Raw genomic sequence first — 22,885 nt, 5'->3', positions numbered from 1 at the left:
ACAGATAAAGGCATGGCAAAGGACAGAGTGGGAGGCTTTTTGATGCTGGAGTTTTGTTGCTGGAGTTTGAGGCTAAAGTCTTAAGCTGGAACCCCGGGAAGTTAAGCACTCAGAGGAAAGAGAATCAAGCCCCAGAAAGAGAGGAACCCTGAGCCCAGAGATAAGCAAGCCCCAAGAAGAGAGGAACCCTGAGGCTGGAGAGAAGCAAGACTGGGGAAGAGAGGTGCCCAGGAAGCCTGAACCCTCGCAGATGTCGACAACCATCTTGCTCCAACATGTGAAAATAGACTTGGAGAAGGAAGTAACTTATGCTTTATGGCCTGGTATGTGTAAGCTCCTACCCCAAATAAATACCCTTTATAAAAGCCAACAGACTTCTGGTATTTTGCATCAGTACCCCTTTGACTGACTAATACAGAATTTAGTATTGAGGAGTGGGGAAGTGCTTTTGGAATTACCAAAATGCTGAAATTGTTTTATAAATGTGTAAGGGGTATTTTTCGGAAGAATTGTGAAATGCTTGATGGAAGAGGTCTAAATCACTTTGAAGAGACTGTTGATAGCAATATGGATGCTAAAGAGACTTTTTATGATGCCGTAGAAGTAAATGATGAAACTATTATTGGAAACTGGAGGAAAGGCAGTCTGTGTTTTAAAGCCGCAGAGAACTTAGCAAGATCAACCCCTGGTGTTTTATGGAAGGCAAAAACTGAAAACGGTGAGCCTGGGCACTTAACTGAAGAACTTTCCAAAGTAAACTCAAAGAATGAGGTTTGGCTTCTCCTTGCAGCTTATAGCAAAATGCTAGATTAAAGAGATAAGCTGAGAATGAACTGTTGGGCACAAAGAAAATAGAAACTGATTCTGGAAATTCTAAGCCTCTGGAAATGAAGCTCCCAGATGATAGTGCCCCATTTGAGAACGTAACTGAACTCCTAACTTGTAAATCAGGATTGAAGATGCAGTTATCTACGAAAGACTTGTAGAAAGTCTTACTATCTGATGGCTTTGGACCCCTGCTTCCTGCATGCTAAACCAACAAACTTTTTGAGAGAGCTGTATGAACAAAACCACTGCCAGCTTGGACAAAAAAGGACATAGACAGGAGACATGGAAGGGGAAACAGTTTTAAGAGGAAAACTATGGAAGCTGAGATCTGGATTTAACATTGCCTTGGGCCAAGAGAGGAACCCCACCCATGTTTACAGAGAGGGTAAATTTGCCCCGGAAGTTGAAAGGGGTGGATGTTCCCACCAGATGTTCAGGGAGAGTTTTGCCACCCCTGGGTACACAGAGGGTGGGTCACATTCCTCAAAAATTAGGGTGGTTAAAGTCAGCACCCCACAAGTCTGAGAGGGGTGGGCCTGTCCCCCATGGATTAGGAAAGGCCAGGTGGTCAACTCATTGCTCTGAGAGGGCTGAGCCTGTTTGCCAAATGTTAGGGGGAATGTTGTCTTCATGTCACTATACTAGGGGGATTAAGACTGTAACCCAAAGATTGGGTAAGGGTAGAAATCACCACAACACTCTTGAAGGTTGCGGTCTGGAGCTTGGCCGAAACCCAGATGCTTGATGAGGATGGAACCAAGAAAATAGCCAATGGGCAAGCCTGTGGAAAGGGTGGGTTCCCATAAGGCACCAAGGAGAAGAAACTGTCATCTTAAGAATGACTCTCCGGAAACCGACTTTGGCCCAGTGGTTAGGGCGTCGGTCTACCACATGGGAGGTCCGCGGTTCAAGCCCCGGGCCTCCTTGACCCGTGTGGAGCTGGCCCATGCGCAGTGCTGATGCGCGCAAGGAGTGCCGTGCTACACAGGGGTGTCCCCCGCGTAGGGGAGCCCCACGCGCAAGGAGTGCACCCATAAGGAGAGCCGCCCAGCGCGAAGGAGGGAGCAGCCTGCCGAGGAATGGCGCCGCCCACACTTCCCGTGCCGCTGACGACAACAGAAGCGGACAAAGAAACAAGACGCAGCAAAAAGACACAGAAAACAGACAACCAGGGGAGGGGAGGGGAATTAAATAAATGAAAATAAAATCTTAAAAAAAAAAAAAAAAAAAAAAAAAGAATGACTCTCAGACTTTGAAATCGAAAATCGAATAGAGGATGCCCTGCAGGTTTACTGAACTGTAGAGGACCCATGACTCATATTTCCCTCCCAATTTCTCTTTATTATAATGAAAATGTTTATCCTTTGTCTGTTCATTTGTGTATTGGAAGCAGATAAATTGTTTTGTAAGTTTCAGAGGTCTATATCTGGCAGGACTTTGCCCCAAGACAAACTCTCTTGCTTTAAATTGATTGTGATGTGATTTAGTACTTGCATTGTTACCGATTTAAAGTTGTTGTTTTTAATACTGTAATGTCTTTTTGGAATTCAGAGGGTAGAGTGTAGCAGTTTGATAATAGTTATGAGTTCCAAAAATAGATACTGGATTATGTTTGTAAACTGGTCTGTACCTGGGCATGATTAAATTATGATTAGGGCTTTGATTGGGCCATGTCAGGAGAGCACTGAGTCCCCGCTCCTTGCTGGGTGGGGACTCACAGATGAAAGGCATGGCAAAGGACAGAGTTAGAGGCTTTTTGATGCTGGTTTTGATGGATCTTATTGGAAATAACCCTGAGTGGAGAAAACTGTAGCTCCATGATAGAATGTCATCATATTCCACATTCAGATTCAATAGATACAAAGAGCAGACATGGACTGTGGTTAACTGTGGTTACTCAAGAAGGTGTGTGATTAAGCTCTGTTTACTCAACAGCCATTCTTACAATGTCAAGAAACACATCCCACCTCCATCCCACTCCCCACACTTGCCATGCACACACACACACAACAACCTATAGAGATTCTCATTGCAGAAACCCTCAGCTGGAGCCTCACTATCTTTTCTCTACACAGAATGGAGAATCTGTCAAAGAAGGATGGAGAACTGTGGGTGCATTATCTATGAGGGATGATTAATACCTGCTACAGCAGAATAGAGAGAAAAAAAAGGAATGGCAGTTTCACCCAGCACAGAAGATACTAAAATCCTTCCACTCACATATGTAAAGTCTGATGGTTAAAAAGGCCTTCTCAACGGCACAGGAGATCCCTGCCACTACTTAACAGAATCCTTGATTTAAGGATTATCAGACACTGAAGAAAATCAAAACCATGCGAGAAAGGGGGCGGGGGGGGGGGGCGGGGGGGGGGGGCCGGGGGGGGTGGGGAGGCAAAAGGAATAAATATAACTGACCCTGAAAAATATCTCTTGGATCCTTATATGTATATCTAAAATTTCCTAAAATTGATATGCATAACATTTATCATTAATAAATCTTTTTAACTTTTAGAAATGAATACAATTCCTTCTTCCATAAAATAATAACTGCTGCCTAAGCTTTAACAGCAATGATTAGACATAATGCTCAATGGGAAATTCAGTAAGCAATTTCCTGGATATGCATTATGCACACTTTCCAAATGAAATCCAAAATATACACAAGAATATGCTAGAGCCAATAGATTTCTGTTCCCCACTTGACTAAAACTTTTTAGATTCTTACCAGATACAGTGTCCTAAGGACAGACTGAGTCCTGAGCAGTTTCTGAAGATACAGCTATGTAAAAAATTAACCAATCTGAATGTCATTTAAAAATAAACAGGCCAGTTCCAATGTTTAAATACAATCTAGGGAGGACCTGACAGAATTTAGAGGTACTGGAATAAACCCATGTCTGAAATAATCCCAACTTTTAGAAGATATGCTTATTACTCCATTCAGATTTTCTGGCAAAACATCAAAATTAAACCAATCTGGGGAAGCGGCTGAGGCTCAATCAGTTGGGCTCCTGTCCACCATAATGGAAGGCCCTGGGTTTGCAGCCCAGGGCCTCCTTGTGAAGGCAGGTTCGCCTGCACGCTGCAGAGAGCCTCCTGGCTCGCAGGTGCCGCAGAGAGCTGACTCAGCAAGGTGAGGCAACAATAACAAAAAAAGGGAGACAAGCAAAAACACAAAAGAGCGCACAGCAAATGGACACAGAGAGCAGAGAGCACGCAATAAGCCACAAGGGGGAAGCGGACTTGGCCCAGTGGATAGGGTATCCGTCTACCACATGGGAGGTCCGCGGTTCAAACCCCGGGCTTTCTTGACCCGTGTGGAGCTGGCCCATGTGCAGTGCTGATGCGTGCAAGGAGTGCCCTGCCTTGCAGGGGTGTCCCCCACATAGGGGCGCCCCACACACAAGGAGTGCGCCCCATAAGGAGAGCCGCCCAGGGTGAAAGAAAGTTCAGCCTGCCCAGGAATGGCGCTGCACACACGGAGAGCTGACACAACAAGATGATGCAACAAAAAGAAATACAGACTTCTATGCCGCTGACAATAACAGAAGCAGACAGAAAAAAAAAAGGAAGAACACGTAGCAAATGGACACAGAGAACAGACAACTGGGGCAGGGTAGGAAGGGAGAGAAATAAATAAAAAAATAAAATCTTTTAAAAAAAAGAGCCACAAGGGACGGGATAAAAAAAACTAAACCAATCTGTACAATAAGGTTTAGAGATAAGTGTACCACTTAAGAGTGCACTTAATTTGTTACTAATGAACTCAGTGTCTTGAAAGAATTGAGTTAGATTATGTCTTTAAAAGTGCTTAAATGACATCTAGGGAGAACCTAATGCAGCTTTTTTCTATAACTTTTAAACGAAGAAAACTTGTTAAAAGAACAAATAATTTTTTTATAAATCATTAGAAGTCTTGTTGGCCTCATCTGAACAGCTGTGTTTCTAGTACTCTTCATATATGCACAATTACAAAATACCTCATAATCAAGCTGCTATTAGTTGTTGACCATGGGCAAAACCATAAATCTAACCAAATATGTCTTCAGAGTTCAGAGTCCCTTTACTGTGGTTTTGCCCCTATAATGCTCACATGTCAGTTCTCTATTACTTTGTGTCTTTGTACAAAGTCAACAGCCAACAAGGACCTTAGAGATTGTCTAGCTCAAGTCCCCCATTTCAGAGACAAGTAAAATAAAGCCCACAGAATTAAAGCGATTTACCCAAGGTCACACAGATAATGAGAGGTAAAACTGAGATAAGAACTAGGCTTGTGATGCCCTGTGCAATGCTCTTTCCACTATATCAAGCTGCCTCTATAAAAACTGCCAAGATTCTGTTATTTAATCATGTCTTCACAACCTCCAACCTCTACTCTCTGTGCCTTTTCCCTCTCGGTGCAATAATTCCTCAACTTTCAGTCACCAGAAGGCTTCTTATAAATTCCATGTTCAGGACAAAACGGGAAAGGATCCAGTATTCATATATACCAGCTAGGTCATTTATTGATAATACTTCTATTCTGTTTCTAATTTTATATTTATCCTTTAAAATAGCAAACACTTTAATACTTCCCAAATCAAAATATTATAAAGCTGAATAAATTATGTCCATAACCAAAGTTTAGGAAAAAACTACATGACCTTAGATTTTTACTTTTCATACAGCTATGATACAACATTTGTTTCATTTTCCTTAAAATAAAAGCCAGAAGGTACAAATCTATTCCATTTTAATACTCACCACAAAAGTAATTTGATTATGTCGCAGGTTCAGTTCTGTTAGTGAGTCAAGCCCATTAAGATTATCAACGTGACTTAAAAAGTTCCTTGCAAGATTTAAAACTCTCAAATCACATAAATGATTGACATTTTCGATTTTGGTAATCTGTTTAAAAAAATGGGGAAGAATGATTAACAGGGATAAATCTCAGATATGCATATTTTGAATACATAAAAACAGAAATATCTAATTCAGTGACAGTTCAATACGAAAATATTTAAAAATCTATTTCCGGTGGTGGACTCAGCCCAGTGGTTAGGGTGTCCGTCTACCACATGGGAGGTCCGCGGTTCAAACCCTGGGTCTCCTTGATACGTGCGGAGCTGGCCCACGTGCAGTGCTGATGCGCGCAAGGAGTGCCGTGCCACGCAGGGGTGTCTCCCGCGCAGGGGTGTCTCCCGCGTAGGGGAGCCCCACGCGCAAGGAGTGCGCCCCATAAGGAGAGGCGCCCAGCGCGAAAGAAAGTGCAGCCTGCCCAGGAATGGTGCCGCGCACACGGAGAGCTGACACAACAAGATGATGCAACAAAAAGAAACACAAATTCCCATGCTGCTGACAACAACAGAAGTGGACAAAGAAGACGCAGCAAATAGACAGAGAACAGACAACCAGGGGGGGAGGGGGGAGGGGGGATGGGGAGGGGGGAAGGGAGAGAAATAAATAAATATATCTTAAAAAAAAATCTATTTCTAATTTCCTATGTTGTATGTATTGCAGATAACATGAAGTCATTTACTTTGTGAAAATTAACTAAAGGAATATTTTAAAATATGACCATGGTAAATATTTGAAGTAAATTGTGTCAAATAATCAACCAGCACATCTTCTGGGGCATCTTCTAACTGTCCAACATTGTGCCAGGCCCCATGACATCTGCAAGAGGTGTATAACTACCGGACAAATCAAAACTTACTGTGAACCCAAAGGCTCACAATGTTTTGACCAAGCAAGTCTGCTTTTTCTGAGAAAAGGGATGATTCCAAGTTCCCCCTTCTAAGTTCCATTTGTACTTTTAAGATCCAGAGAGCAGTTTAGGGCCTGACTGGGAAAGATCCAGTGGTGGGGAAGGATGGATTTTTTTTTTTAATTAATGGGAAGGATTAAGAGAGTAAATAGGTAATGTTTAGTCATGGTACAACATAGTAACTTGACTCATGGAATATGCACTTGTACATAACTGAACTGAAGCAGAGGAGTTTGAGTTGCACTCTAAGGTGAGGGTAAGTAAAAGCTTTTAACACCACAAGGTAAAGAGAGGGCAACACGATTTTAAGCCCCACCAGTTTTAATCCAGCAAGTTTAGCACAATGGGATTAGTTTCTACATGACATACAAGTAGGGGTCCTTGTGAAAGACTTCAACGACCTTTTAATAGAATCTACTTAATATAACAATAGAGTCACATACATAACACTTACTATCTTCTGAACCTTTAAAAACAAATTTCACAATCATTGGAGAGTAGTTTATCTGTATTGCCATCACAGTATTATTTGCAATTTTTTATCTTGACTTTGATTTTTTAAAACTAACTTAATGCCATATGAGACTTAACACTTCAAAGCAGAGGCTAGCTATAAGAATGTTTTGTTAGATTTATAATGTAGTTTCTATGTTATCACTTGGACTTTCTCTTACATTGAAGAAATACCATCTAGATTCCAGAGGAGAAATCTAAGGATGTATATTGTAAAATCAGTAATACATCACAGCAAAATCTGACCAGGTTTTAAAATTTGTTCTAAGATTTGTGGTCTAACTAATACAAAATTAATCTAAGTTACATGAAAATTAGAAAAGGAAAAAACAAGATTATCAGTATTTGCAGATGACAGAACATAAAAGAAGACATGGAGAACAATATTTTAAAACTAAGTGATGGAATTTCTTATTGCAATAAAATAGGTATAACATAAAACTTGCCATTTTAACTATTTTTAAGTGTACAGTTCAGTGGCATTAATTACACTTACAATGCTGTGCAACCATCACCACTATTCCCAAAACTTCTCATCATCCCAAAGAGAAACTTTAAGCAATAACTCCCCATTCTCACGAGCACCACACCCATAATCTCTAATCTACTTTCTGCCCCAATGAATTTGCCTATTCTAGATATTTCATATAAGTGGAATCATACAATGTTTGTCTTTTTTATATAGCTTAATTCACTCAGCATAAATTTCTCAAGGTTTATCTATATTGTAGCATGTATCAGAACTTCATTTCTTTTTATGACTGAATAATATTCCATTGTGTGTATATACCACATATAGTTTATCCATTCATAATTTAATGGATAAACATTTTAGCTATTATGACTAAATCTGCTATGAACATTTTCAAACAAATATCTGAGTCCCTGTTTTCTATTTTTTGGGGTATATATTTACAAGGGGAATTTCTGGGTCATATGGTCACACTATGTTTAACTTTTTGAGGAACTGCTAAACTGTGTTACAGTGATAGAATTTTAAATGTATAGAATTCAGTAAAAAAGCAAAATAGGCACTTAGAAAAAATAAATTAGTAGAATATATATAAATATATATATTTATATCCTGAGCTCAAGAAAGATACAAATATATAGCTTGAAGGGGCACAATTGTTTGATCATCTACCTAGTATGTCTTCCCCCTTCTGCTAATAGCCTTGGGCATTTTTTTAGAAAACCATCCTTCTACAATTCAACATGATCATGGTGGGACTTACAACTAGAATGCATTCTGGCAACTCTGAAAGGAAACACTGCTAATTTTGGTATATAGTTATAAACCTGTGGAGAGAAGGAAGGAAGGGGAGATGGGAAGGAGGGAGGGCACTGTGGATATTGTCCTTGCTTCTTGGCTTGCAATCAGGCCAGAATCAGGTGCAATATCTCTGAGGAATAGAGTGATTGCAGCTATGGACAAAGTCACAAAAATAGAGCAAAAGCTTTCGGTAATGGGTAATATAAACTGAAAGCATGGTTCCTGATTGGGTAATAAACTTTAGAGCAAGAAGAGATGATGACAATGTTGGAAAGTGAAATTATGGGTCACACTGACCAGAAAAAAGGATTCCAAGATAGTCTGCAGAGCTTCTTAATACATCTAGGGAAGTGGAATACTCCCATCTTTTCTATGCATATAAGGGTAACCCAGACCAATTTACTTGGATAAAGACAATCTCCCTACCCAGCAGTACTGAAGGGCAAATGTCTACTTTCAGACAAGCAATTTCAGAAAGGAAAGGCTCTCAATGAAGGAGAAGACAGAACTGAAAGAAGAGATACTTACTGAAACACACCCGTGTACACGTTAAAGCAAGCATTCAACAAGAAAACAAATGCTGGTAGACCAACACAAAATCTAGGTCAGAAATTCTGAGTCAACCTCCCTGTTTCCTCCTTATTCCCTACTACTCAAACATAGAATCAATAGCTAAATCTTGATGTTTCTATCTTTTACATGTTTATCCAAACTGTCCCCTTCATTCTAAACCTACTGCAACTACTTTAGTTCAAGGCCCTATCACTTCTCACCAAGATTATGAGATTATTCTCTCAACTGTTCTGTCTCCAGTTTCACCTCCCTCCATCTCCTTCAACTCCCCAACCTATTTCCCAAACCCATCATCATTCCTCAAAATGCTTTCACATCTGTAATCCAATTGTTTTATTTCACAATGATAAATATCAAAACATTTTTACTTCCAATGAAAGCAAAATCAAAAGAAAAATAACATTCACATAATTTTTAGTCTTTTTATCTATCTGATGCTAATTTTTAAGAACTGGACATAGTTTAATCTTAACAGATTGCCTCTTGACTTTTTTTAGAAACCTATGGTCATCTAATATTATCTGTCTTCGCTTTGAAGTATTTCAAAGTTTTAAATACTTAATACAGATATTTTGAAACAAAACTTTGATTTTCAATTAAAATGTCTTTCCCTTAGTTACAGAACTTTGAGAAATAATTTATGTGGTACAAATGTTTAATATTAGGAATATCAAAAACATATGCTGAAATTATAAGTTACATAATACAAGTCAACTAACAACTGATGGAACATTTTTTATCAACCTGATGGTTGGTTGGTAAATAATGCCTACACATTATGTACAGATTTTATGTTGTTCATTTATCAAGTAAACTTGAAGATCTTGAGTAATGCCCATGAATTCCTAAAGGTATATGATGAGATGAAAAACTACATAAATACATTTATTAATTCTCATATATACATTTTTAATAAACTTAAGAAAAATATTGTTACTATCAAATGTTTTACTTATCGTTATCAATAGCTGTAAAAACACTGAACTCCAAGATAATTTCTTAGCATGGCATACAAAGCTCTCCAGGATATGGTCTTTGCCTACCTTGTCAGCGTTATCTTTCATCATTCCTCCACACATGCTATATTCTCTAGTGATAAACAGTACTTACCTTGCTGTTTTGAGTCTCACTGACTTTGCACATTCTATGCTTTTGCTGACAATGCTTTTATTTTTTATAAATGCTCTTTTATTAAAAAAAAATTTTAAGCCAATTTATTTATTTATTAGATTTATTTTTTAATTTATTTCTCTCCCCTTCCCCCAGCCCACCCCTGTTGTCTGTTCTCTGTGTCCATTCGCTGTGTGTTCTTTGGTGCCCGCTTACATTCTTGTCAGCGGCACTGGAAATATGTGCCTCTTTGACAATGCTTTTTTTTCCCCTTCTACCACTTTATAACTGGACAACTTTCCCTCTAGCAGACTGCCACTAACCAGCCTGCAGAGCTGGACAATTCTCAGGCCACCAACACTCCTCCCACCACATGCACCTACACATATAGACACAAACAATGGGACTAGAGCAGAACATAGTAAATATGGCCTACCTAGTTCTATATTATTAATTACATTAGCTTTTAAACAAAACTATCAGGACTAACAGCTGTTGGAAAGCTGCTGAAGTTTGTGCCTGACCAACTGCAACTGCAGCAGATCTCATACCCCAACAGGCAGGGATTCCTGGAACATCCGTGAAAGCAGGTTTACCACCTCAGGACAGGCTTTACCTTCTATATGAGTCCTTCCTGGCGGCCATGCTTCTATTCATAAAATAATTCATATTTCAAAGACTAAACTTTAAGTGGAAGAGAAAAGGGCTATAAAATAGTCAAGATACTTCTGACAGGTAAGAAATCAGATATAGAAAGTAAGATAGACAAATATAGGTATGGGCAAATTGACTGAGCAGACAGAGCCCAGAAACAAACTCTCATATATAGAACTTTGTTATCTGATAGAGGTGGATGTCAGAATAGCTGAGTATCTCTCTGCCCTTTGAATAGTGAAGGATTTTTTAAGCAAACACACACAAAATTCAGTATCAAAAGACACCCATGGGGAGCAGATGTAGCTCAAGTGGTTGCTTCACATGCATGAGGTCCCAGGTTCAATCCCTAGTATGTCCTAAAAACAAAAACAAACAAAAAAACCAACTCTCATTGGGGAGTAGATATAGCTCAGTGGTTGAATACATGCTTCCCATGTATGAGGTCCTGGGTTCAATCTCCAGTACCTCCAAAAAAAAAGACACCCATGAAGAAAGTAAGAAGTCAAACTTAGGAGATTATATTTATAACATACGTAAGCAACAAAGGATATTAATGTCATGAATATACAAAGAATTCCACAAATTAATAAAAAAATATATAAACAACCAAACACAAACATGAGCAAAGATCATAAACAGGCATTTTACAGAAGAGAAGAAATATATGTCTACATTTCAAAAGATGTACCAATTCAATTGGCAAAAATCCAGAAAAGGCTGTGAATTAACAGAATTTATTATGTTTTTCTGGTGGGAGTATAAACTGGTATAACCACTTTGGAAAGCATTTTGGCATTAAATTTTAAACATTTGAATAACCCATGACCCATCAATTTTGCTCCTTGATATTTACTCCATAAAAAATATGGACTATTCAGAAGAGATCACATGCATAAGAATGTATTTAGCAGTACTATTCATAATAGGAAAAAAAAGGGAAACAAACCAAATGTCCATCAATAAGAGTGTGCAGGGAAAAAGTTCTGGTACAGTCACACCATGAAATATACAAGAGTGAAAATGAATAAACAACACCTACTTGATCAAAACAGGTGACTCTCTAACATACATTGTGTTCAAAAGCATACACTGTATGGGGAGTGGATGTGACTCAAGTGGTTCAGTGCCTGCTTCCCACATGGGAGGTCCCGGGTTCAGTCCCCAGTACCTCCTAAACAAAAACAAAAGCAAGCAATGAGCAAACAGGCAAGGAAGCCAACTCAGGGGAGCAGATGTGCCTCAGTGGTTGGGTGCTGGCTTCCCACATGCAAGGTCTTAGGTTCAATCCCCAGCCCTGGTACCTCAAAAAAAAAAAAAAAAGCAAAACTATATGACAATATATAGTATGATAACTTTTTAAGATTAAAAGACAATAATATTATGCAATATATTAATTAGGCAAATGTATATGTGATAAAACCAACTAAAGGACAAGAATGATAAATGTGAACTCCAAATAGTGGTTACTTGTGACTAGAAGTAGAGAGATGTTATAAAGGAAGTACGCCTAAGTAGGAGAAAGTAATTAGTATTATTCTTGGGTTGAGGTTGGGTAATGTGTATTTTTAAGATAAATTAATAAGAGACTAAATAAGACACAAAATTGTTGTAACACTAAGGATTCCAAATGACTTATAAGTTTTGTCTGTCATTTCCTGCTGAAGAGTTACCAAATCTTACCTATCTGGGCTTAAAACTTTTATAATACCAAATTTCCTGAATTTTTTAAAAAAGAAAGAAATGAAAGGACTTTACAATAAATACCTGATTTCCATGAAGATCCAAGACATCTAAGCTTTTTAGATTCTCCAGGTTTGAGATTTTCTTAATTCTGAAAATTAGAATAAGTAGAGTGAGTAGAAATATGTGTATATCCATCTATCTGTAAATCAAAACATGCTAAGGTGTAACTCATTTTAATTTATGTTCATTTTACCTATTTTTAAACAAAAACATATAGCCCATTAACTTAATTATAATTTGAAGATACAGTCCCACATGGGGGGTGGGAGGGAAGTGTCCCAAAGATAGCACAAAAACCCCACATTCAAAAAAGAGCAATTCTAAGAAGTTCAGGACAAAGCGTTTATTCAAGATGCTCACTTCACCTAGGAATACAATCCAAACCCCTTACCTCGGCCTACCAGGCACTAAACCAACTGGCTGTTGACTCTTTCTCTGGCCTTTTCTCCTACTACCAGTTCACTAACTCACTGTGCTCCAGCCACAGGAGCTTTTTCTCTGTGTCTCAACTCCTGACAAGTTGGTTTCTGCCTCTAGATGTTCGTCCTTGCTGTTCCTTCTTCCTTAATGTTCTCCCAGACCTTCATCATTGTTCATGCACTCACACTATTCAAGCCTCGGCTCAAATATCTTCTCAGAAAGGCTTCTTCACGTGACCCTATCTAAAATAGCTCTTCCTTTCTGCCCTCCTTACTCTCTTCCTTAACCCTGCTTTAATTGACTCCATAGCATTTATCATTGCCTAAAATTATACTCTTTTTTTTTTTTTTTTAAGATTTATTTATTTATTTAATTTCCCCCCCTCCCCTGGTTGTCTGTTCTTGGTGTCTATTTGCTGTGTCTTGTTTCTTTGTCCGCTTCTGTTGTCGTCAGCGGTACGGGAAGTGTGGGTGGCGCCATTCCTGGGCAGGCTGTTCTTTCTTTTCACGCTGGGCGGCTCTCCTCATGGGCGCACTCCTTGCGCGTGGGGCTCCCCTACGCGGGGGACACCCTTGCGTGGCAGGGCACTCCTTGCGCGCATCAGCACTGCGCATGGCCAGCTCCACACGGGTCAAGGAGGCCCGGGGTTTGAACCGCGGACCTCCCATATGGTAGATGGACGCCCTAACCACTGGGCCAAAGTCCGTTTCCCTAAAATTATACTCTTCATGTGTTTACTTGTTTTATGATCTCTCTCCCCAAACCAAAATGTGAACTTTTGGAGGGCAGAAACTTTAACATGTTCTCTACTCAATTCCTAGCACCCATAACAGTGCCTGGAATTGAGTGGGCACCCCATAAATGTTTGTTTAATGAATTAATGAACATACTAAGTGGATGAGTTTTATGTACAAGGGTATTCATACAGGATTATTGATCACAGAGATCAACTAGAAATTACCTAAATGCTTTCCACTAGACATGCTCAGTTTGTGTAACATTTCAGTATTTATTTAAAACTTTTGATTTACTATTTTATGAGAAGCTAGAAGTTTGCTATCAGTTTTAAAACACAGAATTTTTATCCCAAAAATGCCCCTTTTATGGCTCCGAACTGGCAAGGCCTAACCCATTGTCTCCCTCTTTCCTATCTTCTATATCTTCTCTACCTGTTCAAATCACTCGTTCCAACTGCCTCTTGTTGGACTCTTCCAGAAAAACAAAACAAGACAAAAAACCACTTGCCTTTTATTACTGTCCAACCTCTAGATCCCACTTTCATCTAATACCATTATTCAGAAGGGGAAGGGGACAATGACAAAGTAAGAATAAGAATGCTTATTACTATTTATTTCTGGGTCATTGTTTACTGCCTCAAAGAATCATTTCCACCTTCCTAAGTTTCCCAGAAACTGAATCACCTCTTGAAATTGCATATACATACTCATCACCCCGTAAACTTATTGCACGCTTAAGCATCAATAATTACTATCTCCATTCAACCTCAACCATCTTACATCATTGTCAAATCCAGAATTACATTACCACACAAAGTAATTCAATCCAATTTAATTTATTAAAAAACACTGACTGTACACCCACCACATACTATCGCAGCATAGCTGTAGTTCTTCTCTCCCTTAAGAACTCACTCTCCTCATCAGTCTCCCTCTCACACTGGTAGAATCTGCCTTTCTAGAAAGTATCCTAGCCCTGAACACACCTACCTCATTTCATCCAGATCACTTACATTCTTTTAGACTCAGTGAAATCCTTCATTACCTTTCATCCAGAACCAGGCATTTAATACTCTCCTATCTATTTCTTAAATCTGTCAGTCAAGCTAATAGCCAAACCATTGGGGAAAACAAAAATTTTTCACATAATGATTCCTCTGCCTGATTTTTCTCTCTAGACTCCTTATATAGTTGGAAAAAATACAGCATCGTAACAATATGGCTCAGGACAAAACTACACTTTTTAACATAAATCTGACTAAACAGCTATTAGAAAAACCTTTTATCCTATTCTTGTATACTTTCAAACTCACAGTTCCTGGAACAGTGGTTCTTAAACAACTGTGTGCATCAGAATCATCTGAAGGGCTTGTTACAGCACAATCTGCTGAGCTCTACTCCCAGTGGGCCCAAGAATTTACATTTCAAACAAGTTTTTGGGTGATGCTGATGTTACTGGTTCAGGAATCACACTCTGAGAACCATGTTCCCAGAATATAGATCTTCTTCCTCATCAAATCTCAATTCTCCCTTCACATAAACTTTAAGAGTTTATAAAAGTCACCTACTTTTATAGAAACGACTAAAGTCTATTCTAAGAAAATAATCAGAAATGCAAAGATTCCTAGACAAGGATAGTTATCATAGCATGATTACAGCAAATTTAAAAACAGAAACAATGTAAATGTCTAAGAAAAGGGAACAGAGAAAGTAAATTATTACATTTACCCATAGAAAGACTTATGCAACCCTTAAAATCATATTTTCAAAGAACATTTAATGACATAGGGAAATGTACATGATAGAATATTTAAGTGAAAAACATAAAATGTAAAAACTAATTTTGTAAAACTGATATGCAAGCATAGAAGAAAGGGAGCTACCCAGGGTTTTTAAAAAAACGTCTTCAAGGTTCATCATTATATGCATGATTGTTCTGTAAATGCACAACTTCTCCAACAAAGGCAAAAAATGAAAAAAATATCCAAAATCTGGAAATAAGGCAAAGGGATGACTGCATGTCCTTCTTTTTGTTTTTTCCTTTTTTTAAAGTATTTTTTTAAAAGATACATAAATCACACAAAATATTACATTAAAAAATATAAGAGGCTCTCATATACCCCACTCCCCATACCCCCCATGCATGTCCTTACAATGTCTATTACAGCTCTAGCAAAAGGCTACTTAAGAATCACCTATTTAGTACTGATTAGGGCCTGGATACTGTCAAGTTAAATACTAACTTATAGAAAACTGCCAAGATGTAATGATGACTCTTATCAGGTAGAAAAGCAGTATTTCTATAGAATAGAAAAGATAACCCCGAGCATTATGATTCTAGGACAGTGACCCCTTTTGTATCTAACTTAATCTTATTCCAGCATTCTTTTTTTAAAAAACAAATCAATTTTATTGATACATATTAATAAGCATACAACGATACAACGTGTACAGTCAATGGGATTTAGTATAAGCACATATTTGTGCATTCATCACTCAATCATTAGAAAGGAATAGGGATGTCCAGGATCTTGAGGAGAGTTCTGTATCTATAGCTCTGGACAATCAGAAGAAAATGCACAGAGGTTCTATTCATCCGCATGAGATCATGAGGCACTAAAAGATATGAGCGGAGATAAGCAAGGGACATTGAAGGCGCCGGAGTCAGACAGCAAGAACTTCAACAGCTAAGTGTATACAGGGGAAGGAGGTTCTTTTTGATAGCAATATAATGTAATTGTGAGATTCACACACAGAACCTGAACAGGGGTCTTTCCAGTGCATTTGAGAAGAAATTTTTGTTGGAGCTACCTGAACCTAGAGGCATACGATTGCCCCAGAAAAGTTGTGAACAATCTCAAGGAAATGAGTTAGGAATTGTATATTTGCACCATACAACAGAGTATTATAGGAAGGACTGGGGGAAATTCATATAAGATATAATATTATATACATACTGAAACTACCATCTAAGGGTAAGAATCAGTCAAGTTGACATTCGATCCCAAAGAATGAAGTGTTACCCTTAGTCAAACACTAAGAAGAATCACAAGGGTAACACATAAGCCTAAAGTGAATATACACACTTAAAATATGACCAAAGAAAGCACAAAGCTAAAGCCAAGTCTGTTTTTCACGACATATAAGATATGGTATTGGAAAGCCATGGAAACAATAAAAAACACATTCAATAAATGTTATTTGGTTATTTTAATATATTAGTTTCATAAATATTATTCAGTTCTGAGTTACCATCTACTTCAGGCCTTAACACAAGTCCTAAGCACAACATTAGATCACAAACAAAACTGCTCTACAAAGATTACCTGTTCTTCCCCAATAGAAGGACACGGAGAGATCTCAGAGTAGAAAGCCCACTAATTTCTTCAATCTGATTATCATACAAATCCAAGAATATTAACCTCTGTAAATTGGAAATATTTTGGATCCGAGTTATAAAATTGTGCTGAAAGTTCAACAAACGAAGGTGTTCTTCCCCATCGATGATAGGACACACAGTCAGTTTTTGCCTAGAAAAAATTTTTTAAAGTTAGTAAGGTTCTGATTTGGTAGTTAGCCTCCTCCTACAAATATTATAAGTATAAAATATAAATACCTTCATGTTTCCATACTCTAACAAGATGATTCCTACTACTTCCAGCCCTCTTGAACTTAAGCATCCTATATGTAACTGTAAATCATCCATATAAAAGTCACTAGACTTTTAGAAAGGTAATTATTAAAATTAAGTCTAAGATCTTATTATAAAAAATCCCCAATATGTAGTTAATAATATAAACACAGGAATGTTCTACTACAAAGTGTTAAGAATATGGTGGAACATATGAAAAATATAAAACAAAAAAATAATGGGGAAAGTGCATGTGTGAGGGGTATTTTGGAACTATGTATAATTTGTATGTCTTTTTCTATAAACATACAATTGCTTTAATAAAAAAAATAATTAAAAAGAAAAAAGAAAAAATCTCCAGTATCAATTAGTTCACATAAAATTGACAACACCAGAAAACAGTCAATTTAATTGCCTTCTGTGATAGAAGTTCAGATGATTGAAAGACCCATGTCACATAACTGAAGAAATGCCTTTGTATCAACCCACTGATGTAAAGAATACCCAGGCAACTAAGACTTCAGAGCAAAAATCATATAAAAGAGTCTCTCACAGAATCATAGACTCCTGAGCTGGATAATAATTTAGAGCAAAAAATTTAACCATCTATAGTTGACTTTGATGAAAACAATTTCATCCTGAAATCCATTAATGGTAAGAAGGACCTTTCTGAAATTTTCTTAGTAGATTTTAAGTTTGATTTTATGTCTACATATTGAACACTATTGTTGAAATTTCAGATATGTAGAGGGCTACAGGAAGGATGAAACCTTATTTATTTGTGCCTTTAACTGTATTTAAAACAGGTAAGCCTTTATTATTCAAAAATTTGTAATGTATTATATGTGAGGTAAATATGTACAGAGCACTTTAAGGATTCTAAGAGTATAATAATGTGGCCAGACAGGAGATGCTGAGCAATTCTACTCAGAGAGTTTCAAAGGTGTCTTCAAAGAAAATAAAGCTATACTGATCAGTGTGTGAGCAACTCTAAAAGGGAGGCTAAATAGAAATATTTCCTTTTGATAAAAATCAAATTAATATAACCTTTAAAAGAAATAAATCAGAGTGTTATAGGCATAAGTGAAACTATGGAAATGATCAGTATCCCAGAGAGAAAAGAATGAATAGCAGAAAGAAATAACTAAATGTTAATGGCTGACCAAGATACAATGTTTAAAAACAAAAACTTTGGATAAATTGGTTTAAAATAGAAGAAAGTAAAAATATTAAGTGATAGTTTAATTCTTTTAATTTGTCCTTAGAATTTATAATTCATTTCATGTATTCAATTATACTACCACATTTGGTATTTCTGGTTTATAAATTATAAATTCACAAATTACAAGTATTCAGGTTTAAAATCTCTCTCTTTGTGCATTAGTTTAGCTAAAACCTTAAGTTGTCTCTATTTCTTACAGTTAAAATTTTTAATACCCCCAACTTCTATGTTATCTAATTCTTGAGTTGGTCATCACTGAGTCTGAAAAATAGCCTCCGACCCACTGCCTCTTAAAATAAGATGCTGTTGCTTGATATAAAGTTGCTTTCTCAACTTTAAGTCCCAACTCCAAGTCTCAAGTAATAAAATCCTTAATCCCACAAATGCCTGGCATGCCACCAAAACAAGTGAAAAAATAAACATAATACCTAACAACCCAGTGCCCTCGAGAAGAGTTCGTAATGCCCATAAAACCCTTGAATAGACACCTCCTACCCCATTGTGGACATGTCTATTGGACTATGCTTTTGCCTCTGTATTTCCTCTTTTGCACTGTTAACACTGTTTTGCACCAAGTATTTCTGTACAGCAAAGCTGTCTCTGAAGCTGAGTCAGTAAGTAAGTATCCACCTGATCAGAGTTTGCTGCTCCACCTTGAGGGTCCATCTTCACAATTTCCTAAGTCATCCCAAGCTAAAACAGAAATACCTACCTTGTGAAGTCACAGTCCTACAAATACCAGCTCCTGTTGAAACTGCAGGGCTGAGGTATTTATTCTTGACTGGACTTTTAAAGACTGAGATAAAAATTACCACAAAATCCCTCAAAATGATATTATGAAAGTTATAAATATTAGATAGGATTAAAAACTCAAAAACTAGTAATACTGCAACAATGCCAATGAGAGATACTGCCCTCCAGTGTTACTTTGGCTACAAAACAATATGTTGTATCTTCCAGAAAGCTTTCTTGCAGCTACAAAGTTGGTCCTTGACAATTTTTGTCAGGTTTGCACTGCTGAGCTAAACACTGTACTTAATATTCAGTCAGGTATGTACTTTTAAACTAGAAGTATATACAGTAGAGAGGTTTTCCCTGCTGGTTATGGCTATACCAGTAGGATACAGCTTGGAATCCTTCAATCCACCATTATGCTGCTGATACTTTCCTATAGTAAATATGGGGATCAAGTGCTAAATATAGTTATTCATTCAATCCATTTTTATTAATAGTCTATTCTGCACCAGCTCTGTTTTAGGTTATGGAGGGACAAAACTGAAAAAAAAATTCCTGTAGTCAGGGAACTTATATTCTAGTAAAAGGAGACAGATCGTAAACATGGAAAGTAAAGTATTTAATATGTTAGAAGAGTATAAGTGCTAAGGAGAAGAATAAAGTAGAGATGGAGGATGGGACTGTGAGCATAGAAGGGATTGCACTTTTGGAGAGAGAGACCAGGGAAGGCCATTCCTAGGAGGATGACATTTGAGTGAGACCTGAATGAGATAAAGGAGTAAGCCTATAGAAATGTGCTGGAATGGCAAGGGCAAAAGCCCCGAGGTGTGAGCATACTTGATGTATTCACAGAACAAGCAGGCAGGTGTGGCTAGAGCACAGTGAGTGAAGGAGAGAGTAAAAGGAGGTATGTCCAGGGAGGGAAGAGAGGACTAGACTGGATAAGGCCCAATAAGTCATGTAAGGACTACATTTTAAAGCTTTTTCTATCCTAAAATTCATTTTCACCAATGTCATACTTTAGAATTGCTGTGGACCTCTTTTGGAGTATATTTAAAAATCTTTTACATTATATGGCTGTAAAATTCTTCACCATATGGATTCTTCAAGGAGATAAGAGGAAGACTGAGATGGACTACTGAGGTTTAATGTATGTAGAAGTTTTAATTAACTTTACTGTAAAAGTGTATAGAGTTGATGGTAACTCATTATAGTGAGTAACAGCTGGTTTATAAATGGGTATGTGGCTAGAAAAGGTAGTCTAGGGATGTAAATGTCAATTGGAAGAAAGCTAGAGAATAATCTAGGGACTGAATCTAGGGACGATACAGATGCAAGAGTGTCCTTTGTGAGCTAGAGCAGATGTACGTCACTATTGCAGGGTAGTGGAAATGTGAAGAATCACAGGAAAAATACAACTGGAGTGATCTATGGACTGTGATTTACAGCAATACTGTAATATCCATGTATCTATGGCAAAAATGTACTGTGCTGATAATGGGGGAGTATGGAAATACTGTGACAAATGTATGCTATGGACCATGGTGGGTGTTAATAGTCTGATGATATTATCTCATAATCTATAACAAATGTTCCACCACAATGTGGTGTGTTGATAGAGGGATATTGTACAGGAATTCTGCACATGTGCATGATTGTTTTTTAAGTTCATAACTTCTGTAACAAAACTATGTTTTAAAAATAATAATAGGGTGGGTTGGGGGGAAATACACCAAATATAAGATATGGACTATAGTTACGAAAGATTTTGACAATATTCTTTCATAATTTGTAACAAATGTCTTACAACAATGCAAGGTGGTGGTGGTGGGGTGATGTACGGGACTTGTGTATGATGTTACGTTAGTTTGCTTTGTAAGTCCTCAACTTTTACTACACACTGTTTATGCATGTTCATGTATAAATGATATAAAAATCATCATCATCATCATCATAAGGTGGGTTGGGGAAAAAATACACCAATGTAAGATACTTCAGTTAGTAGTAATATTTTGAGGATGCTCTTTCATCATTAGCTAAAAATGTTTCACAACAATGCAAGGTATTGATGGTGGGGTGAGGTATGAAAGCCCTATATGATGTTTTGTAAGTTTATTTTGTAAGTTCACAGCTTACTGTTTATGTATGAGTGATACACTTAAATACATTTTTAAAAACTGAAAAAAAAATCTTCACCATACATCTGGAAGAATAAACAAAAAATTGGTAATGATGATTATACCTAGGTTGGAAAATCAGGTGGCTAGGGAACAGGAGGAGAGTGGGAGACATTTGTATCTTTCAAATCCTGTACCACGACTATATATTACTTAGTCTAATTAATTAATTAAAAATTGTCCTCACCTTTCTAGGGTCAACCTGTCTGAGTACAGAATTTTCTCTTCAGAAGAACGCTGGAGAATGGGAAATGATGGCATTGATGAGCTCACCAAATTAATATGATCACCTATTGGAAATGATATACAAATTACTTGATTAAGACAAGCCTTAAAAATTTTGAAATTAAAGTCACCTTATAGTTGAGGAACATTGGCACCTACAGATACCTTTTCTAGAAAGTTTAGTTTCCGTAGCTCTCCATAGTTGAAATTAATCACTGCATTTGAGTTTGTTTCTCTCCTCCTTAATCCTAAACTATGTGTTCTGTGTATGCCACATAATTTTTCCTTTGTGCCTTATAGATTGCTTGAAAGTACAGAACTACTCTAAGTGTGCTCTTTACCCCTTTATGATCATAATTTCTAATACTAAATTTTAACTCTCTTATAACTGAGAAGATAGTCCCTCATTACCAGATACATTTGGGCCAGCACTATGACAGCCCTGCCGGATTCTGGACTTTGAAGGTGTCTGAATGGAAGAATCTCCAAATGCTGATAAGGAGCTCGTGGCAGTTTTCATTTCCAGCCCACACAGTTCTGTCACATTTGTTGTGGATGAGATGCATGATGGTTTATTACGAGGCGAAGGACTTATTACTCTTCCATCTCCTTCAAAATATTAAAAAGTTTATCACAAAGCTAGACAATATATGACTTTGCTATAGGAAATACACAGAAAGTAGTTTTGGGTAGCAGATACAAAACTTGTATTATCACTTTTTCTTTGTATGGTTAGCTACTGTTAGTAGAGAATATTGCAAAGAGAGCAAAAGCAAGTGTCAATAAATTTAGTACACTTGTAGTAAGGGTCCAGAAGATATATAAAATTCCTACCAGGTTTAAGGGCTGCTGGTTATATGGTGCCCTGCCATAAAACAGCTTTCAATCTAGCAGGCAGATAAATACATAACAAATTAATAAACTGAATAGAACATGCATAAAATATAGAATAAAAAGGACACCTATTTATATATCTGCATTTAAGTGCTTGTGTTTATTTTTCAGTTAATGAAGATGATTACAAATGGGTTTCTGGGAAGGGCATATTATGTATATTCTGAAGAATATGTATATTCAAGAAGAGGTGTTGGTTTCACTATTCGTTAATGATATGATCCTATACTTAGAAAATCCCAAAAAACCCACACAAAAAAAACTATTAAAACTTATCGACAAATTCAGCAAAGTAGCAGGATACAAAATTAATACACAAAAATCAAGAGCATTCCTATATACTACTAATGAGTGATCTGAAGAGGAAGTCAGGAAAAAATTTATAAAAGTGACTAAAAAAA

At 37.3% G+C, this 22,885-nt stretch overlaps 1 protein-coding gene across 4 annotated transcripts in view; it reads right to left on the bottom strand.

Annotated features, from left to right (window-relative positions):
- Nucleotides 1-22,885, bottom strand: part of LRRC49 (leucine rich repeat containing 49) — a 244,464-nt gene that overhangs the window by 205,840 nt on the left and 15,739 nt on the right. For 2 of the 4 annotated variants that reach the window (XM_012522402.4, XM_071214267.1), the window contains exons 4-8: nucleotides 22,002-22,199; nucleotides 21,553-21,655; nucleotides 16,927-17,130; nucleotides 12,465-12,531; nucleotides 5,572-5,715 (exon numbers count right to left, since the gene is read on the bottom strand). In XM_012522402.4, coding sequence (XP_012377856.2) covers nucleotides 5,572-5,715; nucleotides 12,465-12,531; nucleotides 16,927-17,130; nucleotides 21,553-21,655; nucleotides 22,002-22,199 — 716 coding nt within the window. Of the gene's footprint in view, nucleotides 1-5,571; nucleotides 5,716-12,464; nucleotides 12,532-16,926; nucleotides 17,131-21,552; nucleotides 21,656-22,001; nucleotides 22,200-22,424; nucleotides 22,483-22,885 lie in introns of those variants that run through there. The other 2 variants (XM_058294431.2, XM_058294430.2) reach the window with 2 other exon arrangements.

This window comes from Dasypus novemcinctus, chromosome 3 (genome assembly GCF_030445035.2).
Source record: "Dasypus novemcinctus isolate mDasNov1 chromosome 3, mDasNov1.1.hap2, whole genome shotgun sequence".
Taxonomy (NCBI): Eukaryota; Metazoa; Chordata; class Mammalia; order Cingulata; family Dasypodidae; genus Dasypus; species Dasypus novemcinctus.
Note: the sequence above shows the minus strand (reverse complement) of the source record. Positions and strands in the feature narration are given on the sequence as shown.